General features: G+C 41.3%; 1 protein-coding gene across 4 annotated transcripts in view; it reads left to right on the top strand.

Moving 5' to 3' along the window:
* The window catches only part of DPF3 (double PHD fingers 3), a 314,874-nt gene that overhangs the window by 244,846 nt on the left and 45,588 nt on the right, over positions 1 to 24,440 (top strand). For 2 of the 4 annotated variants that reach the window (XM_081289489.1, XM_081289485.1), the window contains exons 9-11: positions 3,055 to 3,167; positions 19,228 to 19,309; positions 19,822 to 23,916. In XM_081289489.1, the coding sequence (XP_081145615.1) occupies positions 3,055 to 3,167; positions 19,228 to 19,309; positions 19,822 to 19,892 (266 nt within the window). In that variant the 3' untranslated portion in view covers positions 19,893 to 23,916. Of the gene's footprint in view, positions 1 to 3,054; positions 3,168 to 19,227; positions 19,310 to 19,821; positions 23,917 to 24,440 lie in introns of those variants that run through there. The other 2 variants (XM_081289488.1, XM_081289484.1) reach the window with 1 other exon arrangement.

Genomic DNA, 24,440 nt, shown 5'->3' with positions numbered 1-24,440 from the left:
TTGACTCTAGTGCCCTAAACATCTGGTATTCCAGCTTCACAGCCTGTCTTCTGTCTGAGCAGTTTCCCTACTGTTTCCCTTTTCTTCCCATCTGCTGAAATGGTACCTTGAGGCCAAATCCCTATTACCCGAAAGCTCAGCCCAGGAGTTAGGTTTCCTGTATATAGTGGCCATAGGTGACATTTCCTGTTGCAACTCTAGGGAGAATTGAGGTCAGTTTGGGACGGAATTAAGGCTGGATGAGGAATGCCTCCTTACACCAAGTGCATTACTGGATCAACGAAGTGAGTGGGTGGGAAATTTACCGAATTCTCCTGATAGAACAATTTTGGAGGAGCTCTGAGGAATGGAGTGTATGAGTGTGTGTGTGTGTGTAATAATCTGGCTGGGATGAATCATGTACATTGCATCACTTTCTAAATTCATTTTGGTAATTGGAATCTTATAAATGTTCTGTTGAATCATTGCACCCAGAGGGACCTGGGAAGAGTTGTCTCCCTTTTCAATACATTGGACTATTTAAATAGCAATATAGGTATTCCTTGCTTTAAGAAAACTGAAGACCTGGAAAATTGAAATTTCCAAGTAAGTACATTAGAAACTGGTGATTAACTTACAAAGAGATCAAGATAGGAATCTATAAGTGAACTGCTTTATAGCAATGTACCCTTTTTTTCTTCCAACCTTGGATTGGAAATTCTGTATCTGTTATTTCTTACCTCCAAGGGTCTCAGGAATTAGTTCAGGGCACAAATAAAGAGTCCTAGCAGTAAAACTTAGAAATGAGCTTCACGTTCCTTAGAAACTTTTTCTTTTGTCCAATAGTATGCATTATTAAGTCATTTCCATGGTAGATAAGAAATCTTATTCTTGCAGTTTTATATGGCAAATGAGTTTTCCACTTTCTGGATAGAGGAAACAGACTTCTGACCTGGTATAGTGGCACTGACAGGAGGATTTAATTCTGGGCACAATATTCTCACCTGCCCATGGCTGTTTGCATGACTGCTCTGTCCTTTCCCTGGTCGAAAAGTTGCCATACTCTTTCCATCCCCTTCTTTCCTCTCACACTTGAGTGGTAAGTCTTGAGTTCTGAGAAGCAGGAGCTCTGCAGCCAGAGTCCATCTTCTTAAGATGGGAACACACACACACACACACACACAAAAGCCTGTGGGAATTTTTCACAGACTTCCAAGGAGTTTCCAAACCTGCTTGCTACCATTCTGTCCAAATCGATCTCAGAAAATGCCTTCAGAGCACAGCACAGTCTACGAGAACTTGGACACAGAGTTGGCTCTCAACAAACATCTGTGGAGTGTTGCCGGGTGCATGAAGCCCACGCACCAGGCCCGTCCCACCCACAGACCCAGCTCCAGATGCACAGGTCTGCCACGTTCTGGAATCACTGACCTTCCTTCCTCAGGAAGAAGGTGCTTCTAGAAAATGTTATTATTAGTTGGGTGTGTTTGCTCTGATCTGCCAACACTCCCCCACTCAGGGTCTTTATGGAGCAATGACAAGCTCAAGAACCTGTGGCAGGAACACAGTAAGCCAAATCCTCATTCTTGGGGTCTCTTCTTTTAGCTATGATCACCCCATACTTGCCTAGGTTGCTTCTTACCTCTGGCCCTCCCTCTGTTTCCTTTGCTGGTTCTTTCCTTTGATATTTAAATAGTTGAGTCCCCCAAAGTTCAGTCCTAGATCTTTTCCTCTCTTCTCCTTTCTTCTTTGCCTTTCTCCCCCTATCTTCTTTTTCCTAGATGATTTCATTGATTCTTATGGTTTCAGTTACCACTTATTTAGCAAAAACTCCTAAATGTCTACCTCTGGTCTGCGAAATATTTTGTAATTTCCTACAAAGCTATCATTATTTCCAAGCAAATAGGTGAAAAGATCTTTTAAGATAAGAAAACACAAATAAAAATGTAAATCTTCAGGAAGAAAGAAGGAGAGGGGTTAGGGAGGGAGTAGGGAAGAAGGGAGGAAGGAGGGAAGGGAGGGAGGTACCCCTTTTTAGGTGAAAAGTGTGTTGTGAGGTGGACAGATTGCAATGAAACTTACTCAGACGAGGAAGATTATAGAAGGAACACAGAGAGAGAATTGAGGAGAAGAGTCATTCTGTTTTGAGTGGGTTCAATTTGGGAAGTCTGTGAGATTTCCAGTGGAAAGGTCAAGTGTGTAGTGGGACACATAGGTTTAGAGTTCAGGAGAATTGCTACTCTGTGAAGGTCTGAAAGGAAGACATGCGCACCTCCTGTTGGGACATGGCTTGGCCCAAGGTACCTACCATATGGGATCCTGTCCTTGGAGGGCACTAGGTGGAGCTAACCCTAATTGCTATCCCTGTCTAGAGTATCCTTTAAGGTCCAAATGCTCTCACATGAAAGAGGCAATCGGATGCACCATACAGTGGGGTTGGCAGAGTTGGAAGCTCTGGAGAAGGGTGATCCCCAACCCCTGCATCATTTCCTTCTGTAGTCCCTGGGACTGTTCAGGGCTTGGTCTTTTGCTAGTCCCATGGCTGTGAGCACAGACACTCTTGATAGCAGTGTAATGCCACTGACTGCCTTTGAGCACCATCCCTGGAGACCTTTATATGATCTTCTGACCTCCTCCCCTGTATTCCAAGGCAGTGTGATCAGGAAGCCCCACCTAACCAATTACGTGTTCCTTCTGCCACGACTGAAGCTGGGCCTTGGGAGATACAGCTGGTGTCTCAGGGGGCTGCCTTATGCTGTGTGTTCTGCTCTCTCCAATAACCACTTTCTGCTCTCATCAACTGAGCAGGCTTATGGGGGGCATGGTTCCTTGATTAAGCGGGGCTGGATGGCATTTCTCCCTGGTAAGGGGATTAATGTTCATTTCTCCCTTTGGGCCTCCAACTGATATAATGGGGGAAGGGTTGGTGAGGAGAGTGGGGAGGGCCCTGTTTCCCAGCCTGTGTTACCCTGGTCTTTTTCCACATTGGGCCTAGATGTGTTTTTGGCTAGTGGTGTATGGGGGCGACAGGTCCGAGCCTCTGGCCCTAATGCTGCTGCTTCTGGTTTCCTTCAGGTCACCCGACCTGCCTACAGTTCACCCTGAACATGACTGAGGCTGTCAAGACCTACAAGTGGCAGTGCATAGAATGCAAATCCTGCATCCTCTGTGGGACCTCGGAGAATGACGTGAGTTTGGGGCTTTCTCTGTTGTTGTTGGTGGGGGGTCCAAGCGGCTGGGAGTCCTTTGAAGGAAGGAGAGGAAGACGGACTCTCAGCCCTGGGTCCTGAGGAAAACATCAGTGGGCCTTTTTTGCCTCCACATCCCTTGGGCCCCTTGTGCTACAGGGACTGTCGGTGCTTTTTGTGCCTTGCCAAGAGATGCAGTAGGTGACTGGCAGTGGCTGCCTGGATGGCCATTTGCCCTTAGGAGCAACCTGGCCATGAGCCCTCCAGGGCTTAGTGTCTGACAGGGGAGACCATTGCTTATAGGTGGGTTGCTGGGTTGCGCTTGGTTGTTTCCACTACATTCCACAGCATATGATCTCATTTGGCCTACAAAGTAAATATAATAATACAGAAATTTCAAAAAAATTTTTGTTATGAACAATTTAAAACACACGAAAGTAAAATAATGAAACTGATGGAACCTAACACCAGCTTCAACAATGGTCAGTAGATGCCCGATCTTTTAGAAATACTACTACCTTCTTAATCATAGAACTTAGTCATAGTTCGAATATCTGTTCACTTGCCAATATGTCACCAGTATCTAAAAAAAGACAAGGACTTACTTTTTAACCAACCAACCAAGCAGACGAACAAACAAAAACCCCCAAAATATTAACAGAGCTAAAAAAATAATAATAACTTAATATACACAAGTATCCAATAAGTTGCGTTACAAGTATTTTTATTTGAATTGGAATCCAAGTAAGGCCCCAGGCATTGTAATTAGTTGGTATATATTTGAGGTTCCTTTAAAAAATAGTGAGACCTTGTCTTAAAAAATAAAAAGGGCTACAGATCTATGCAGTTCAGTGGTAAAGCACCTCTGGGTTAAATCTCCTATACTATATATATATATATATTTTTTCTTTAAATAATGTATACTTTTCCCCTCTGTTAGTCATATTTTTGTCACTGTGACCAAAATACCTAAGAACAACTTAGAGGACAGATAATTTATTTTCGCTCATAGTTTCAGAGGTCTAGTCCATGGTGGGCCAACTCCATTGCTCTGGGTACAAGGTGAGGTGGGGCATCATGGTGGAAGGGCATGCTGGAGGAGCACTGCTCTATTCCTGGCAACCAGGAAGCAGAGAGTAGAGTGGCAGGGATGGGAAGGGCTTTGGAGAACATGCACCCCTCCAGGGCATGCCCGCAGTGACCTACCTGCTGCAGCCATGCTCCCCGGCCTGCTGACAGTTCTATCCAGTCAGTCTATTCGACCTAGAAGGGGCTGATTAGGTCACAGTCCTCACAGTGCAATCATCTCACCTTTGAACATTCCTGTATCAACACAGGAGCTTTGGGGGGGGCCCACTCATATCCAAACCATATCACCCTCTACCTTGCTCTCTCTTGCCCACCTTAAATCCATTGTTGAAGAAATTATATCATTTGTTCCACAGAGTTCCCGTAACTGTATTTTACCGAATGCCTCCTTGTGGAGTTTGACATTTCCCCCTGTCTCTTGTATTTCTTGTAAATTGGTAGTTAGAGCTAGAGGCTTAATTCATGTTCTCTCTTTTTGTCTTTGTCCCTCTCTCCCCTCACCATCAATCTCTGTGTCTGTCTCCCCGTCTCTCTCTTTTCTGACAAGACTGCTTTGTAGATGATGATGTGTGCTTTGATCAGGAGGTATGTAAAATAGCTTTTCTTTTTGTGAGGTGACTCTATTGATGACCTTCAATCGGACTGACCATTTCATGAGGGGTTGCAAATAGTGAAATTTGTGTTTGATAATTTCTTTTTTTTTTTTTACAGAGATAGAGATATTTATTTATTTATTTATTTATTTTTTAATTTAATTTAATTTAATTTTTTTTATTGGTTGTTCACAACATTACAAAGCTCTTGACATATCATATTTCATACATTAGATTGAAGTGGGTTATGAACCCCCAATTTTACCCCAAATGCAGATTGCAGAATCACGTCGGTTACACATCCACAATTTTACATAATGCCCTATTAGTAATTGTTGTATTCTGCTACCTTTCCTATCCCTTCCTATCCCCCCTCCCCTCCCCTCCCATCTTCTCTCTCTACCCCATCTACTGTAATTCATTTCTCTCCTTGTTTATTTTCCCATTCCCCTCACAACCTCTTATATGTAATTTTGTATAGCAATGAGGGTCTCCCTTCATTTCCATGCAATTTCCCATTTCTCTCCCTTTTCCTCCCATCTCATGTCTCTGTTTAATGTTAATCTTTTCTTCCTGCTCTTCCTCCCTGCTCTGTTCATAGTTGCTCTCATTATATCAAAGAAGACATTTGGTATTTGTTTTTAAGGGATTGGCTAGCTTCACTAAGCATAATCTGCTCTAGTGCCATCCATTTCCCTGCAAATTCTATGATTTTGTCATTTTTTATTGCTGCATAGTACTCCATTGTGTATAGATGCCACATTTTTTTTTTTATCCATTCATCTATTGAAGGGCATCTGGGTTGGTTCCACAGTCTAGCTATTGTGAATTGTGCTGCTATGAACATCGATGTGGCAGTATCCCTGTAGCATGCTCTTTTAAGGTCTTCAGGGAATAGTCCGAGAAGGGCAATAGCAGGGTCAAATGGTGGTTCCATTCCCATCTTTCCCAGGAATCTCCAAACTGCTTTCCAAATTGGCCGCACCAATTTGCAGTCCCACCAGCAATGTACAAGTGTACCCTTTTCTCCACATCCTCGCCAGCACTTGTTGTTGTTTGACTTCATAGTGGCTGCCAATCTTACTGGAGTGAGATGGTATCTTCGGGTGGTTTTGATTTGCATTTCTCTGACTGCTAGAGATGGTGAGCATTTTTTCATGTACTTGTTGATTGATTGTATATCCTCCTCTGAGAAGTGTCTGTTCAGGTCCTTGGCCCATTTGTTGATTGGGTTATTTGTTATCTTATTGTCTAATTTTTTGAGTTCTTTGTATACTCTGGATATTAGGGCTCTATCTGAAGTGTGAGGAGTAAAAATTTGTTCCCAGGATGTAGGCTCCCTATTTACCTCTCTTATTGTTTCTCTTGCTGAGAAAAAACTTTTTAGTTTAAGTAAGTCCCATTTGTTGATTCTTGTTATTAACTCTTGTGCTATGGATGTCCTATTAAGGAATTTGGAGCCCGACCCCACAATATGTAGATCGGAGCCAACTTTTTCTTCTATCAGACGGAGAGTCTCTGATTTGATATCTAGCTCCTTGATCCATTTTGAGTTAACTTTTGTGCATGGCGAGAGAAAGGGATTCAGTTTCATTTTGTTGCATATGGATTTCCAGTTTTCCCAACACCATTTGTTGAAGATGCTATCCTTCCTCCATTGCATGTTTTTAGCCCCTTTATCAAATATAAGATAGTTGTAACTTTGTGGATTAGTCTCTGTGTCCTCTATTCTATACCATTGGTCCACCCGCCTGTTTTGGTGCCAGTACCATGCTGTTTTTGTCACTATTGCTCTGTAATATAGTTTGAAATCTGGTATCGAAATACCGCCTGATTCACACTTCCTGTTTAGAATTGCTTTTGCTATTCTGGGTCTTTTATTTTTCCATATGAATTTCATGATTGCTTTATCTATTTCTACAAGAAATGCCGTTGGGATTTTGATTGGCATTGCATTAAACCTATAGAGAACTTTTGGTAATATCGCCATTTTGATGATGTTAGTTCTGCCTATCCATGAACAGGGTATATTTTTCCATCTTCTAAGATCTTCTTCTACTTCTCTCTTTAGGGTTCTGTAGTTTTCATTGTATAAATCTTTCACCTCTTTTGTTAGGTTGATTCCCAAGTATTTTATTTTTTTTGAGGATATTGTGAATGGAGTGTTTTTCCTCATTTCCGTTTCAGAAGTTTTGTCGCTGATATACAGAAATGCCTTTGATTTATGCGTGTTGATTTTATATCCTGCCACTTTGCTGAATTCATTTATTAGTTCTAGTAGTTTCTTTGTAGACCCTTTTGGGTCTTCTAGGTATAGAATCATGTCATCTGCAAATAGTGATAATTTAAGTTCTTCTTTTCCTATTTTTATGCCTTTAATTTCTTTTGTCTGTCTAATTGCTCTGGCCAATGTTTCGAGAACTATATTGAATAGAAGTGGTGATAGAGGGCATCCCTGTCTTGTTCCAGATTTTAGAGGGAATGCCTTCAATTTTTCTCCATTCAGAATGATGCTAGCCTGAGGCTTAGCATAGATAGCTTTTACAATGTCGAGGTAAGTTCCTGTTATCCCTAGTTTTTCTAATGTTTTGAACATAAAGGGATGCTGTACTTTGTTGAATGCTGTCTCTGCGTCTATAGAGATGATCATATGGTTCTTATCTTTAAGTCTATTGATGTGGTGAATAACATTTATTGATTTCCGTATATTGAACCATCCTTGCATCCCAGAGATGAATCCTACATGATCATGGTGCACAATTTTTTTGATGTGTTTTTGTATTTGATTCGCCAGAATTTTATTGAGGATTTTTGCATCTAGGTTCATTAGAGATATTGGTCTGTAGTTTTCTTTCTTTGAGGTGTCTTTGTCTGGTTTCAGAATCAGGGTGATGTTGGCCTCATAGAATGAATTTGGAAGAGCTCCCTCTTTTTCTATTTCCTGAAATAACTTGAAAAGTATTGGTATTAATTCTTCTTTAAAGTTTTTGTAAAACTCCACTGTATACCCATCCGGTCCTGGGCTTTTCTTGGTTGGTAGTCTTTTGATGGCTTCTTCTATTTCATCCATTGATATTGGTCTGTTCAAAATGTGTGTATCCTCCTGACTCAGTCTGGGCAAATCATATGACTTAAGAAATTTATTGATGTCTTCACTATCTTCTATTTTATTGGAATATAGGTTTTCAAAGTAATTTCTAATTGTCTTCTGTATTTCTGTAGCATCTGTTGTGATATTGCCTTTTTCATCCCGTATGTTAGTAATTTGAGTTCTCTCTCTTCTTCTCTTCGTTAGCATGGCTAAAGGTCTGTCGATCTTATTTATTTTTTCGAAGAACCAACTTTTAGTTTTGTTAATTTTTTCAATAGTTTCTTTTGTTTCAATTTCATTGATTTCCGCTCTGATTTTAATTATTTCTTGCCTTCTGCTACATTTGCTGTTGTCTTGCTCTTCCTTTTCTAGGGCTTTGAGATGAAGTGTGAGCTCATTTATTTGTTGTTTTTTTTCTTTTTTGAGGAATGACCTCCAGGCGATGAATTTCCCTCTTAAAACTGCTTTCATTGTGTCCCATAGATTCCGATATGTTGTGTCTGTATTTTCATTTATCTCTAAGAATTTTTTGATTTCCTCCTTTATGTCTTCTGTAACCCATTGATCATTCAGTAACATATTGTTCATTTTCCATGTGATGTAGGATTTTTCCTTCCTTCTTTTATCATTGATTTCCAGTTTCATTCCATTATGATCAGATAAAATGCAAGGTATTATCTCCACCCCTTTATATTTACTGAGGGTTGCCCTATGGCATAATATATGGTCTATTTTTGAGAAGGATCCATGTGCTGCTGAGAAAAAAGTATATCCATTTGATGATGGTTGATATATTCTATATATGTCAGTTAAGTCTAGGTTATTGATTGTGATATTGAGTTCTATAGTTTCTTTATTCAACTTTTGTTTGGAGGATCTGTCCAGTGGTGAGAGAGGTGTGTTGAAGTCACCCATAATTATTGTGTTGTGGTCTATTTGATTCTTGAACTTGAGAAGAATTTGTTTTATGAATGTCGCAGCGCCATTATTTGGTGCATAAATATTGATAATTGTTATGTCTTGTTGGTGAATGGTTCCTTTTAACAGTATATAATGTCCTTCTTTATCCCTTTTGATTAACTTAGTCTTGAAGTCGATTTTATTCAATATGAGGATGGCCACCCCTGATTGCTTACGAGGACCGTGTTCATGGTATATTTTTTCCCATCCTTTCACCTTCAGCCTGTGTATGTCTTTTCCAATCAGATGTGTCTCCTGAAGGCAGCGTATTGTTGGATTTGTTTTTTTAATCCATGATACCAGCCTATGTCACTTTATTGGAGAGTTTAAGCCATTAACATTCAGAGTTACTATTGATATATGGTTTGTACTTCCATCCATGTTTGATTATTTATCCTTTTTTAAAAAAATTTAGTTTGTTTCTCCATGATTATCTTTCCCCTCGCCCTCTGTCTTTACCGAGGCACTTCCTACTGATGGTTTTGGTTATTGTTTTTCATTTCTTCCTCATGTAGTGTTTTGCTCAAAATGCTTTGCAATGCTGGTTTTCTGGCTGCAAATTCTTTTAACTTTTGTTTATCATGAAAGATTTTTATTTCGTTGTCATACCTGAAGCTTAATTTTGCTGGATACAGAATTCTTGGTTGGCATCCATTGTCTTTCAGTGTTTGAAATACATTGTTCCATGACCTTCTTGCTTTCAGTGTCTGTGATGAAAAATCCGTTGTTAACCTTATTGGTTTACCCCTGAATGTAATCTGTCTCCTTTCTCTTGTAGCTTTTAATATTTTCTCTTTGTTCTGTATATTGGATATCTTCATAACAATGTGTCTTGGCGTTGGTCTACTGTGATTTTGTGTGCTCGGTGTCCTGTATGCATCTTCAATTTGTATATCTGTTTCCTTTTTAATTTCTGGAAAGTTTTCTGTAATTATTTCATTCAGCAGGTTACTCATTCCCTTGGTTTGAATCTCTGTACCTTCTTCTATCCTGATGACTCGTAAGTTTGGTTTTTTTATGTTATCCCATAACTCTTGGATGTTTTTCTCGTGATTTTTTACCAGCCTTTCTGAGTTGGCTAGACTCTTTTCAAGATGATATATTTTGTCTTCATTATCTGACGTTCTGGCTTCTACTTGCTCCACTCTGTTAGTGATACTCTCAATTGAGTTTTTAATTTGGTTTATCGTTTCCTTCATTTCTAGAATTATTGTTTGATTAATTTTTATAATCTCTATCTCCTGATAAAGATGTTTAACTTCTTCTTTTATCTGTTTATGTAATTCATTCTCAATGTGTTCTTTTGCTGCTTGAATTTGCTGTCTTGTATCCTCTTTAAGGTTCCATTCCATCTGTCTAAGGTGTTCCTTGAGTTCTTTATATGACCATTTTTCTGATGACTCTAGGTCCTCCTGAATATTTAGGCTGTCCTGCATTGTTTGTACTCCTTTTCTTCCTTGCTTTTTGAAGCTGCTCATGTTACTTCTTGTTCTGTTTGACTGATGAGTTACTGTTTACTCCTATAAATTTATTAGATGCTTGGGAGGAAAGGTATTAGAAGGGAAGGGAAGAAGTCACTGTAGCCGCAGGTTTCAATGAAGTTATCTCCTCCACCACAGTCTGGTGACGTCAGTTCTCTGCCATGGTGGTATCTCTTGCAAATGGCGACAGTTCGTTTCCCTCAGTAGGATGAGAAGGGCTGACCAGTTGTTTCAGCTGGATGGATTAGTGCTGAGTCACAGCTGTTTGTCTGTGGGAAGCAGGTGAACGGGAGCTTGAATTCAGCCGATCCGGGCTCAGTGTGTGTTCTGAGAGGCCCAGACTGTTCGTCCCAGATCCACGTCAGCTCTGCATTGCCTAGTGATCCATTTCCTGGCTTTCAGGGTTCTCAGCATTCTCCCTGTGGTTTGTTTTCATATACTGCATAGCACAGACACTTGGGCTCCAGATCCAGGACAGAAGCCTACAAAAAGATTGAAAAAAAATGTGTTTGATAATTTCTTCTTTGTAAATGAGCTGGAGTAGTTCTACAAAGAGAAACTAACCCAAGCGTGTAGGTATAGAATATATAGAAAAGGCAGGATAAATGCTTGCTTTTTTACCTTTACCAGTTTTCAAAATAATATGGTGGTTAAAATAACAATTCATGAAACACTCCAGAAAATAGAAATTATGGGATACCTTCTTAACATGATAAAATATTTAAACTTAGAGCTAAAGCCAGTATCTTATTTAATGGGGAAAACACTAGGGGCATTTCCACTATGATTAGGAATCAGGTGAGGATGCTCATTATTCTACTAACTTCCAAATTATTCTACCTTTCAAATTATTCTAAAGGCTTAGCTAGAACAACTAGGTAGGAGAAATCAATTAGAGACATAAGAATGGATAACAAAATACAAGTTGAGCCTTGCTAATTTAAAAATTTAAAATTCTCCAAATTATGAAAACTTTTAGTACCAACGTGACACAAAGTGGAAAATTCTATACCACAAAACTTTGTTTCATGCATAAAATTCTCAAAAATATTACATAAAATTACCATCAGCTTATTGTATATAAGCTGAAACATATGAAATGTAAATGAATTTTGCCCTCAGACTTGGGTCCCATTCCCAAGGTAGCTCATTATGTACATAAAATATTCCAAAATCTGAAAAAGTCTCAAATCTGAAAAAAGTCTCAAATCTAAAACACTTCTGGTGCTGAGTATTTCAAATAAGGGATTCTCAACCGTTAGTAAAACTCTACTTTCAAATGACGTGATACTTTATCTGGAAAACGTTAGAGAATCGATGATAAAGCTAACTCAAGCACAAAAATTAACAGGATATAAAGGAATATACCTAGGAATCTTCATATATACAAAAAAATAACCAGTTAGAAAACAAAATTCCAGTTATAACAGCAACAATAAGAAATACAGAGGAATGTATTTAACAACAAATATGTAAAACCTATATGAAGAGAAGATTTAACTTTTGAAAAGACACAAAAAACAAATGTCAACATATACTGTGATCTTGGGTAGAATGTCTTAGCATTCTTAAGATGGCAATTACTCCTAAGCTAATTTATGATTTTAATTTAGTTCAGGGCCAACAAGCATTTTTTTTTTATGGAGTTAGATAAGTTGACACTTAAATTCATATGGAAAAACAAACATAGAAATACACAGGAAAAAATGTTTGTTAAACAACCTATAGTGGAAGCTGGCTCTACCAGACATCGAAACCCATGAGAAAGTCTCTACCTGGAAATAGTATGATACGGATGCATGAGTAGGCAAATAGACCAGCTGGAATAGAATAGAAAGCACATCAATAGACCCACTTACGTATGGAAATGTACTATAGGATAAAGGTTGCATCTAAAATTTCCACGTCAAAGATAGACTTTTTAATGAATGGTGCTGGGACAATGGGGTAGCCATTTGGGAAAAGACAAAATTAGGTTCATATCTCACACCAGACATAAGAGCAGTCTCCAAATAGATTGGGAATCTAAATGTAGAAAGGAAAACCATACCAGTAGTAGAAGAAAACATGAGTGATTCCTCTTTATTCTAAATATAGGGAAAGGTTTTCTAACTGTGACTTAAAATCTAGTAGCAATGAAATAAAATATTGATCAATTCAGTTCCATAGGATATTTGCAAAGTAAAAAATATGATCTAGTCAAAAGGCAACTGATAAACTAAGAGGAAGTATTTGTGGGTTTTGTACCAAGGATAAAGCGCAAATGTCTCTAGTAGGTAAAGAACTCTTAAAAATGAGGAACAAAAGACTAGGGACCTGATAGAAAATGAGAAAAAAAAATGTGAAGAACTATTCATCAACTATATTAAAATGGACCTGAAACATGGGAAATAAATGCACTCAAAGAAACTCAAATTAAAAAAAAAAAACTGAGATACAACTTCTTACTTATCTAGTGGGCAAAAAAATTTTAAAAAGTATGACCCCATATTCTCTTGAAAGTATGGCAAACAGGTACCTTCATTTACTGTTGAAGGGAATACAAAGTGGGATAACCCTTCTGGAGGGAAATTTGGTAATGCTTAACAAAACCACTGGGCTCTCCACTTTTGACTCAGCAGTTCCACTTACAGGAATCTATCCCCAACAGTATGGAAAAGCATATGCAAAAGGTGATTTATGGTAGCGTTGTTTATAATTACAAATTTTTGGAAACAACCTCAATGTCCATGCACAGAAGAATGGTTGAATAAACCATGGACCAAGCATATGAAGCACTACACAGTTGTAAAAAAGAAGAAGAAGGATGTCTATGAACTGGTATGGAATGACTTTCAGGATATATTATTAAGTGAAAAAAAATCAAAGTAAAATCCAATATCTATCATGTCTGCCTTTATTATAAGGAAAAAAGTGGATGTAAGAAAATATACATCTATGCATTTGTGTAAAAGAAATACAGGAAGAATACAGGGGAATCCGGCAGAGAAAAAATGGTAAGATGGGAATAAGGTAGTAGGGATAAGGGAGGATCAACATTTCTTTGTGAATATATTTTTGTATAGCTCTGACTCTTAGAATCGAGATAAGGTTTTCATATATCTCCCCAAAAGATAAATACTTAGTCAACCAGGATGTGGAAAAAATGAAAATGTAATAAAAACAGTAACAAACAAATCCAACTATAATATAAATATATAACACAGCATACTAAAGTGTGGGGAAAAGAACTATATTAAGTAATTTCTAAAAATAGTATTGTGACTCTGTATTATAAGGCTAAAAACAAAATAACTGCACACAAATATTGTACTCTAGTTAGAAGATTTGTTTTCATTGGTATATGAAATAGTAATCATAAAACTACTCTATGTTCATGGCTAGGCTTGAACTAGTAACAATATTGTGGCCAGTGAGAGTCAGATTTCTAAATGTCAGAGAAAGAATAACAAAGGAGGAAGGCTATATTGAACCCTGTGGCATTGGATTGGAATAGGAAGTATCAATATCAACTCATGTTTTTAAATATAATGTTATATATACATGCCTGTGTTTATTTCCTAGAACTGTTGGAAAGGAAGTCTGTACTAGCTTCATGTTACTACAAAAAATACCTGAGGCAATGAACTTGTAAAGAGCAAAGATTTATTTAGTTCATTGTTCTGGAGATTCCAGTCTCAGACCAGGTGGCCCCCATTTCTTTGGGCCTCTAATAAGGTTCTGGACAGGGAGCACATTTTGGAGAAAACCACTCACATCATGAACCAGAAATTAGAGAGCTCAGAAAACAACAGGGACCTACACCAACTTTTGAAGGCATGACTCCAATGACCTAAGAACCGCCCACCTGGTTCCACCTTGTAAAGGTCAACGGCATCTCCCAATGTCACCACCCTGGGACCAAGCCTTTAACATCTAGACCTTTGGGGAGCACTGTCCAAATTCAATTCATGGCCAGAAACTAGAAGCAATGACTGCTCAGAAGCGATGAGAATGCATAGCACCCAGATGTTGGTTCTCAGTCCCATTCTTTTTGTTTTTTTTTAATTAGTTGCTCAAGACAATACAATGATCTTGACATATCATACATTTGATTCAAATAGGGTATGAATTCTCATTTTTCCACGTGTACAGATTGCAGGATCACATTGGTTATACATCCATGTGCATACATACAGCAATCCTAGTGTCAGTTGTATTCTGCTGCCCTCCCTATCCCCCTCCCCTCCCCTTCCCTCCCATCACCTCTCTCTACCCATTCTACTGTGACACTTATCTCTCTCTCTCTCTTTTTTTCCCTTCCCCCTCACACCATCATATATGTATTTTGTGTAACAATGAGGGTCTCCTTCCATCTTCCGTGCAATTCCCCTTCTCCCTCCCATTCCCTCCCACCTCTCTTCCTTGTTCAGTGGTAATCTTCGTCGCATTCTTAGTAAAAGGAACCAGACATCCTTGGAGAAATAGCTGATGACAGGACTGGGGAAAAGGACACAGGATGAGCCTGAAGCATCTTGTGGTGTCAGAAAGGAAGGAAGCACTCAGAAACCGATAGGACATGTCTACAGGACACAGGAGCCAACCTGAAGGAAATCCCAATGGTCAAATAGAGGAAAATGTGAGAAACCAAATGAATAAAATAAATATCCACACTTGTGTTTTTAAAAGTTGAATAAATAAATGAGTGGAGAGAAGGTAAGCGCTTCCTTAGTGCAGAATTCCAATGAATAAATGTAGAAGGAACAGGAAAATCATCATTAGGGAGACATCACACTTGTGGTTATTGCAAGCCATAACCATTAATTGATATAAAAATTAGTGGGCAGACAATGGGAAATGGGATATGTGCATAATCTCAAACTCTCTCTCCAACAAGATTACTTATTAATATATTATGAGGGGGGACAATAGTGGGTTTACATGGAAAAAGTGGCAATGACTACCTTATGATCACAGTTAACATTCCAAGTAGCAAGACATACCAGCGTGGACGACCCCCTGACCTGATGGACTGAGAAAGGCACAGCATAAATGCAATGGTGTTTTTGTCAAAAAAATGCATGCATATTTTAATCTTATGAGAAAAGATCCAGTTCAAACTGAATGACATCTACAGTCCCTGACCTGCACGCTTCAAAGTGCCAATGTCACGAAAGACACAGAAACTGAAGAACCATCACAGACTGAGGGACAAGAGGAAAACACAAATAAATGCAGTGTAGGATCCTAGGTTGGATCCCAGGACAAAGGACACGATATAAGTGAGAAAAGTTGTGAAATTAAAATAATAGACTATGTCATACCAATGGTAATTCCTGTTACCTGGTTCTACCGCGGCGATGTAAGATGATAACATTAGGGGAAGCTGAGTAAAGTGTTTACAGAATCTTTACCATTTTTTTTTGCAATTTTTTCCTTAGTTTAGAATTCAAAATAACTAAATTGAAAAATTGTGATATTTTTCTAACACCTCCCAAAGGAGACTAAGTGTTTAAGAATGCTATCTTTTATGAACTCAAGGATTTAAATATATTTTATTTGCTTCAATCCATTATAGTTAAAATTGTTTTATTTTTGATCAGTATAAACATATTCAGGCTGGCTGAGGCTGGCTTTGAACTCATGATCCTCCTGTCTCAGCCTCCCAAGCCACTGGGAACTTCCTTGCTTTCGAATATGTAAAGATATTGGCACGTTTCATCCCATCAGACCTGAAATCAGCTAGTTCTCCAAAGATTACTGGTCCTTTCAGTGGTCAATGGTCTATAGAGAACATAATATGGTTTTTGGAGGTGATCATTTTTACTGTTTGTTTATTATTGCCTAGGGACATTCTCAACAGATGGAGCTAGAAAATATTTTTTTGTGTGTTTTAAAGATGAAATACATCATGAATTTATGTGAACTTCCAGTTCATATCTAGCACCAATTGTGGAGATTTCATTTAACCTCATTGATTTTACATTTGTATTTTTCTTCAACCATATAAAAAATCTTGCTTCTCAATGATACCAACATTATTACTCATTTGATACACATGCAAAAGTTCTAGAATATCATCACAGTATAATTGCTGCTGGGTGCCGTGGCACATGCCTATAATCCTAGTGGCTCAGGAGGCTGAAATAGGAGGATTATGAGTTCGAAGCTAGCCTCAGCAAAAGTGAGGTGCTAAGCAACTCAGTGAGACCCTGTTGCTAAATAAAATACAAAATAGAGCTGAGGATGTGACTCAGTGGTCAAGTGGTGACCCTGAGTTCAATCCCCAATACCTCCCCCACCAAAAAAAAATCCACACACACATATATGTGTGTGTGTATGTGTGTGTATATATATATATATATGTAAGATATATAATTGCCGGAAAAAGTGCATATTTGCATTTATTTTTGTCTTTAACAAATATTCTACTAAGGAAGTACACTCAAATTACTTGTTTTAAAGTCACTTGGAATAGTTTTTGTGTGGTTATACCACCAGCTGGATATGTAATTATATTCATTTTGGGATTTTTTTGTTGTGTTTTGTTTGTTTTATAGGGACATATTATAATTTAAATTTTGCTTAATGACTATGTAAAATATTTACTGGCTCTAAAATCAAATCTATGAAGAAATAATATACTCATGAAAATCTAGCTTCTATCCTTACCTATTCTATGCTTTTTCCTCACTCTGCTTATGGGTGATCATTTTTTTAAAAAAGTATGGCTTATCTTTTCGTTTTGTTTAAGTGTAAGCATATATGCATACATATGAATCCATAAGAAGATATGTTTTTTTTCACCCTTCTTTTTTTCCACTGAATATCTTGGAAATAAGTTCAGAGCAATATATATAGATGTATTCCGCATTCTTATAGCTGCATAGTTCTTCATCAGTTTATTCAACCAGTCCTTTATTGACAGACATTTAGGTTGATTGTGGTCTTTGCTTTACAAACTGTTAATGTGCTTTTCTGTTGTTGTTGATGTTGACTTGGCAGAGTCTTAGGAAAGGGTTCAGGGAAGGAGTGTGGAGTCAGGAGGTTGTTTGGGCATTAGGGTCATGTACACATGACATGGTCAGGAATTTCCCTACATATCCCAGAATGAGATTCCCATTCTACTGGAAGTGTAGCCTTAGGTAGACCCTGGTTCTTAGATACGTGGTAGTAAGATGTCCTTAAATTGTATTTTTCATGGAAGTTAGCATGAACTGGGGGTTCTTGGTGGTTTTGTCAGGGAATTAACCTGAAAAGAAAACAGAAAGTAAGGGAAATGGTGCTAGTCAGTGATCAACCTGTGAAAAATGCATGTCAACTGCCCCAAACCTGATTTTGCTCTGGGAAAGTCCAATCCAGGGTATTCTATCTTCTTATAGTTCTCATATGATCCCTAGAGTAGGGATTATTGATGTCTTTAGGATATTAGTAATACCGTTTCTGCCAAGTCCCTTGATAATTTTTTTTTGTCTCCATCCTAACTTCTCTCCTGTTACCCCTTAAGCATATCACCATATATAGCTTTCTTCAGCTCTGATATCATGCTACCACATTTGGGGAGTAAACCATCATGCCCTGGTTTTCATCCTATTTCTTGGACTGTGCTTCTTAGTTTCTTTGTTCTCTTGTCTCTTAAATTGGTGTTCCCCAACTTGTCCTTCTCAGCAACCTCTGTGGGTTAATTAATTTCAGATAATTCAATGAAAGTTATAGGTGTACTCTTTCCTTAGGAGGAAAAAAAGTACGTTTCTACCTATGAACAAAATTTTGCATATCATTTCAAAGGGTTCATGGATACCCTTCTATGAGCATCAATTCAATGACATCTGCTGTCCACTCTAGGACCTTCATTTGCCACCTTTGTCCTTTATCAATGACTTCCAAATCCATATCTCAGGTCCAGACTTCTCTACAGGCCTCCAGCTGCCTCCAGGTTCATCCCTACTAGGTGATCAGGAGATTGGTAGCTGACATTCTCCTCTGCTTCCTATGGGCTCACTCTCCAGCCCATGTCTCAGTGGGTACTCTGTCATTTGGCTTGCTGACTAAGTCTCAACCTCGAAGACATTCTTGATTTCTTCACTGTCACTTTCCACACCTAATTAATGACTTTTAAATGGAACCAAACCTACTTCTTTCTTCCATGCCACAGTCTTACTTCAACCCACCATCCTCTCTCACTTCAGTGGCTAGAGCAACCTTCTAACTGATCTCCTGGCCTCAAAAAACACCCTCTCCCCTGATCTCACCTGCGTTCCAGCCTCCAGCCTGGGAGAAGGCTTTTGGAAGTTGAAGAAGGGTACTGCTTGCTTTTTCCTACATTCGCATAATAAAATCCTGAAGAGGTTTTGTGTTTTCACGAACCTTACCACCAAGCATAGCTGTCATCTGCTTTTCAGATGGAAAGAATAGAGACTGGAGGACTTCAGTTAAAAATATCAAATATTTAAAGTATTTTCTATATACGAGGCAATCATCATGGGAAATAGAAAAATGCATAAAATTAGTTTTCTGCCCTTTGGAAGCAGCATTATTTGCTATAGGAATTTAGAAGAATAAGGAATCCCTTTAAACTTGGACGTGAGTGGGTAGTTGAGGAAGGCTTCTTGGAGGAGGTATGAATTGAGCAGGACCCTAGGGTGGGGATAAGATGTGTACAGCTTGGAAGTCAGAGAGGGAAATCTAGATATGGACAAAGCATGAGCCATGTCCAGGGGACAATGAGGAATCCAGAGTCACCTGGGAAGGGGAACCCAGCAAGTTGATCTCTGGAAACATGGCTGGAGGGATGAGTGGGGGCCAGATTATTGGCCCCAAATAATCGAATCTCTCTCCTCCCTTCTGCCTGCTCTGTATTCTGCCAGGACCAGCTACTCTTCTGCGATGACTGTGACCGTGGCTATCACATGTACTGTTTAAATCCCCCAGTGGCAGAGCCCCCAGAAGGTAATGACAATGAGGCCAACAGTAACAACAACAGCTACTCCTCCTACCACTTCTTGAGCCCTTTCTGTGGTGCAGGCCTTGAGCTAAGGGCTTTTCATGTCTTGTCTCATGTAATCATCACAACCCCATGAGGTAGGTACGACGACTAGCATGTTACGCACGAGGAAACTGAGGCACACTTCAACCAGCTGAAATTCCAACTTGAGGGCCCAAGAGGTTGAGACAGGTGGTTGAGACGATGGGGAGGTGTGAGCATCCAGGAAAAACGGCCCAGGCCCAGAGATGTGGGTGAAGAGGTGTAACCAAGAAGTGAGGGTCTTTATGATGGGTTAGCCGATCATCTCTGAGCACGTACTTTCTGCTGAGTGGCAGATGCCAGCTTGTTTTCAGGACGGAGACTGGGCCTCTTATGAACGTTGAAGAAAATCAGGGTTTGTAAGAAGTTAGGGCCACCGGGATGGGCCTCCAAAGTTAGAGAGGGGATGCTACTAATGCCATCTTGTGTCTTATAGGAAGTTGGAGCTGCCACTTATGCTGGGAACTGCTCAAAGAGAAAGCCTCTGCTTTTGGCTGCCAGGCCTAGAGCCCCAGGTCACAGCATGTGACTTACTGCTGGAGAGGTTGAGCCAGAGCCCAGTCTAAACCAGATGGAGCCTTCCTCCCATACATCTGGACAGACCAACGGAGAGGAAAATGAATAGTCACAGAAGGGCATGGACATAGGGTACCGAGAGGACCCGGTATCTTCTTACCTCCTGCCCCACAGATGGTACTTCAGCCAGCACCTCCTTGTTTCTACCAGAAGGATCTTGCACTTTTGAAGAACAAGGCCCAGCCCCAGCCCTGTGGAACCCTCTCACTTTTACCTTAGCACTACGCCCCTCCCACGGGTTTCCAATTTAAGGGAAGCCGTTTTGTGACCACTCATCAACCACTCATGTGACTTGATGCTTTTTATCTATGGTGTTCCAAGAGATCTGTGCACATCCTCCCCACCCCCAGCTTACACCCTTCACCCTAAATTCTCACCAGAGGAATGAAGTGCCGTGGAGAAGTTGTTGTTCCTCACAAGCCTCACGGGGAAACTTCTAGACTTGGATTCTAGAAGCCATCTTGAAGATGGAGACTTGACCCCACCCCCACCTCCCTTCTTGTTCCTTGGTCTCTGTGAAGAGGAAGTGGTACTTTCTAGAACCCCAGCAGTGGTCTCCACAGTCGGGGTGGGGGTCCTTCATCCACTGTGTTATCACTTGATGGGGGGGGGTTGGGGGTTTGGGGACCGAGAGATGGGAGGAAACACTGGGAGAATGATGCTAAGGTCCTGCCATGGCCAGTCAGTATTGGTTATCCATCAGGATAAACTGGTTCTTTGACCTTCAGAGCTGAGGCCTGGTGAGGTGACAAGCCACAGCCTATGGACAGAGAAAAATGGTCAAGACTCTGCCTCCAAACCAAGCTGGTTAGAGGCCTAGTTTTGTTTCCCCTGGTGGGATCCAAGCACTGGGAAGGCGAGCAAAGCCTACCCAGTCCAGTGTCCAAATGTTGGTTTTAAGGGACCGCGGCTTTGAGAACCCTTTCAGTATCGTTGCGACGCTACCAATTCCTTTGCCCAAGCAATTTCTTCCTTCCCCACGGTGTGTGTTTGCTATTGTCTATTGAGACCTGACTGGAAACTTTAGGATGGAGGAGAGAAGGTCGTTACTCCAGCAGATGATTAGGGTGATGTGATTATTTGTGATCGGTGGCAAGGGTTCAGAACCCTCAGCCTGTGGGCTGTTCTTGTCTCCTAAGCTCCCCCATATGAGCTGGACTCTTGTTTTATAAAACAAACATGTTTCTAGAAGAAAGAGGTGGGGAGGCCTAGATTCCGAGAACTATCTGTTGGAATACAGCCCCGTGGGCTGGAGTGGATCAGACTGTCTTTGAATTGCAGCGGCAGCACAGTAACTGACACATTTCTGGAAAAATCATTTACCCAAAGGGCAGATCTCAGTCAGTGGGACCCTCGCGCATGCTCGGCTTCCCTGAAACCTGCTCCATCTCTGTGGTCCAGCAGCTCACAACAAAGACCCAGGTTATTTTTAGTCCTTCAGCTGCTGAAGAAGCCCCCGGAGACTCGGGCTGGCTGGGCCACTTCTACCCTGCTGCGGTGTTCATTCTGGGACCTGGCAGGGGCCTTCTTCTCCGGGGAAATTGCTTTTGGCCAGTGGACCCAGGGCAGCGTGGCGTGCAGCCAGGCAGTGTGAGTCTCCCCCATTCCTTTGCAGAGGGACTTGAGGGTCACTCTCCTGCAGGCCCTCCTGGCCTCAGGGTGAGTTACATGCATACATAATGATCTCATTTAAAGGGCCTCTGTCCAGATGGGATTTCCATCTTCTCCAAAGCTATTTTCTTCCTCTTGATGGCTGCTGGGCCCATCTGGGTTTGGAAGGTCCTGGGAGGATTTGAGAGGGTCCCATCAAAGCAGAGGGGCCCATTTCCTATTCTCACTACTCTGGATCTCTCTCCTCCCACAAACCCCAAAGCAGGGTGTCCTTAAATGGTGATTATTGGCTTTGAGATTCATTTTAAACTAGTTTTAGGAAAAAAAAAAGTGTTCCCCAATGTTCCCAAATGCCACAGTGACTTGAAAGTTAAAGGCGTAAATCCAAAACCAAAAGTTCTGGTTCTGCGACTCGACAGGCCCTCTTTTGGAGCATGTGTGAATCTGCTCCCCAAAGAAATGCAGATGAAGGGCGCCCTGTTCTATCTCCTACCAAGACTGCTGTGCCCACAGAAGCTGAGGGTGGACAGATCTCTCCAGCCAGGGTGAGACACTGGAGCTTGCCTGAGGATGCTGGTCTGGTCAGGGCTCTGAGTAGTTCCCTACTCTGTTTCTTCACTCTCCTCCCAACCCAACCTCCCTTCTCTTTGGAGTTTCCCCATCCAGAAAGTGGGTATAGCAAAGCAGGTGGATCTGTCACCTTTACCACCTTCTGCACTGGAAAAAGGAAGGTGTTGGTAAACTTCAGATTGGTCTCATTCTTTGAGTCCCTGAGAACAAACTGGAATCCTAGGGTGCATGTGAAGGATCAGGGTTTTAGTTTTACCTCTTTGTTAAGTAGCTGTGCAACCTTGGGCAAGTCACTTAATATCTCTGAACCTCAGTCCCTCCCACCCCTGTAAAATTGAGGTGGTAACTCTTGCCTGCCTATTCCACAGTGACACTGGGTGTCTTAAAAAGCATAATGTTATTTAAAAGCCACTGCAGAATTGAGCTTGTTTGAGAGGAACTCCAAATGCCTTCCATGTTTGTCTTGTATGACAGCCAAAGTTAGATGCCTTCTTGAATCTCTCTTTTGACCAGAGGGGATTTAGGTTTTAAGAACCAGGCTGCCTGTGGTCAGGACCACTAGGCCAGGGCTCGATCAAGGAGACTGTGGGCTGCATGGGCTCTGGTGGGAGGTAAGGATTTGCCATCGGACTCAGGACTTCAAGATCCTGTCCCCACCTCCAAGGTTAACCAGCTTGGAAGAGCAAACTGGCTTTTGCAGAGGGTGTCAATCATTTCAGGTCAGTATAACACTCTCTTTTACCTTGGTTTAAAGCCCAGCTCTGCTTCTTTTTAGCTGGTTAATTTTGGGCAAGTGGCTTTCCTTCTCTGAACCTCATTGCCCAAGGTGTAAGGTGGGTGTAAGGTATCTATCTAGAAGCCAGGTCAATGCAGGGATTAGGATAAAGCTGGAAAAGATCCTATGTGGGCCTGGAAGAATGAAGATCCTCTCTCCATGGGAGCTACTATCATTTGGTGCAAAGGCCACAGAGTGGAGATAATAACAATGTTGCCTCCGGCTCAAATCCCTGGAACAGAAAGGGCCCTTTTGCTCCATTTCAGCCCTAGACTGTGGCTTCTGCGGACCAGAGAGGTGGGGCTACAGGATCCGAACCGGAAGAAGAAATCCTGTTCCCTTACAGACATTTTAGAAACACTGCTTTTGGGGCCTGCTGGAAATGCAGAACAGGCAACTTTGTGAGGAGACAGAATCGAGGCCCCTGCTAGATTTCCATTCCACAGACCTGCAGCCCCTGAGGCAGGACCCAGCAGGTCCCGAGGCTCCCTGCTCCGCCACTGCCCCAGGGCCAGGTAGGAAGCCCAGGCAGGCTGCAGAGAGCAGCTCTTCCTGTGGTTCAGGCTGAGACAGCTGTGGGTTTGTGGGAGGCCCGAGGTCTTCCGGGCTGGGGAAGATCCAGGTTTCAAGGTGGGGAGGGCCCCGGGTTTCTCAGGGAAGACTTCATGGTACCCAGGGGAGTAACACTCCGGGTACAGTTTTGTCTTCCTGCTCTAAATGCAGCACGATTCCTTTCCAGCTTTCCCCCTAAAAAGCCCAGATATCTCAAGGAAGAAAAATGACATGGTGTTATTACGCTTCCTTCGAGGGCAAGAGACCTGTGCTCTTCTGTGTGTGGAAGGAAGATTACTGACAACCTTAGGCTCCAGGATGCAGAGCAAAGGGGCTTTTAGTCTCCTCTTTGAGCCACATGTGTGAGGGGCAAAGCTTGGCTGGTGGCCCAGGGCAGGGTCCTGAGGACCTCCTTGTCTGTCCCCTAGGCTGGCTCTCAGCCTGTTTTGAAGGTGCTGAGAGGACAGTCCTCCCCCTTCCTCTATGGATTCCCTCCCTCAACTCCTCCTTAGGGTGTTCCAAAGTCACAGTCCAGGTTCACACTCCCACTGAGGTGCCACCAGTCCTAGGCTGGCTCCTTTAAGGAGCAGCACATTGGTGTCACCTTTAGTGAGCTGGCATCCCTGGAGAAGCTAGGGAGCTGGGGGGAGAGGGGGAGGCTGGAGGAAGGAGGTGAAGAGATAAGCCTAATAAGGAAAAGGGAGGGGACAGCCCTTGGGGAGGCCATTAAGCCTGTGACAGAACAAGGTGGGCACCTGGTTTCCTTAGGGAAAAATCCTGGAGCGGATAATCACAGAGCAAGGGGTAGGGTGACGAATTTTCATAACCCATTTTTTCCTCAGGCTTGTGATGCTATACAAAAACAACCCCCCCAAACCCCAAACAAAAACAAACAAAAAACCCAAACCTTTGCCCACAGTGGACACTGAACCAGCCCCCTGTTTCCCAAGGCCTCTGGTCTCTGGCTCCCT

This window comes from Spermophilus citellus, assembly GCF_964194105.1.
Source record: "Spermophilus citellus genome assembly, chromosome: 4".
Classification (NCBI taxonomy): domain Eukaryota; kingdom Metazoa; phylum Chordata; class Mammalia; order Rodentia; family Sciuridae; genus Spermophilus; species Spermophilus citellus.
Note: the sequence above shows the minus strand (reverse complement) of the source record. Positions and strands in the feature narration are given on the sequence as shown.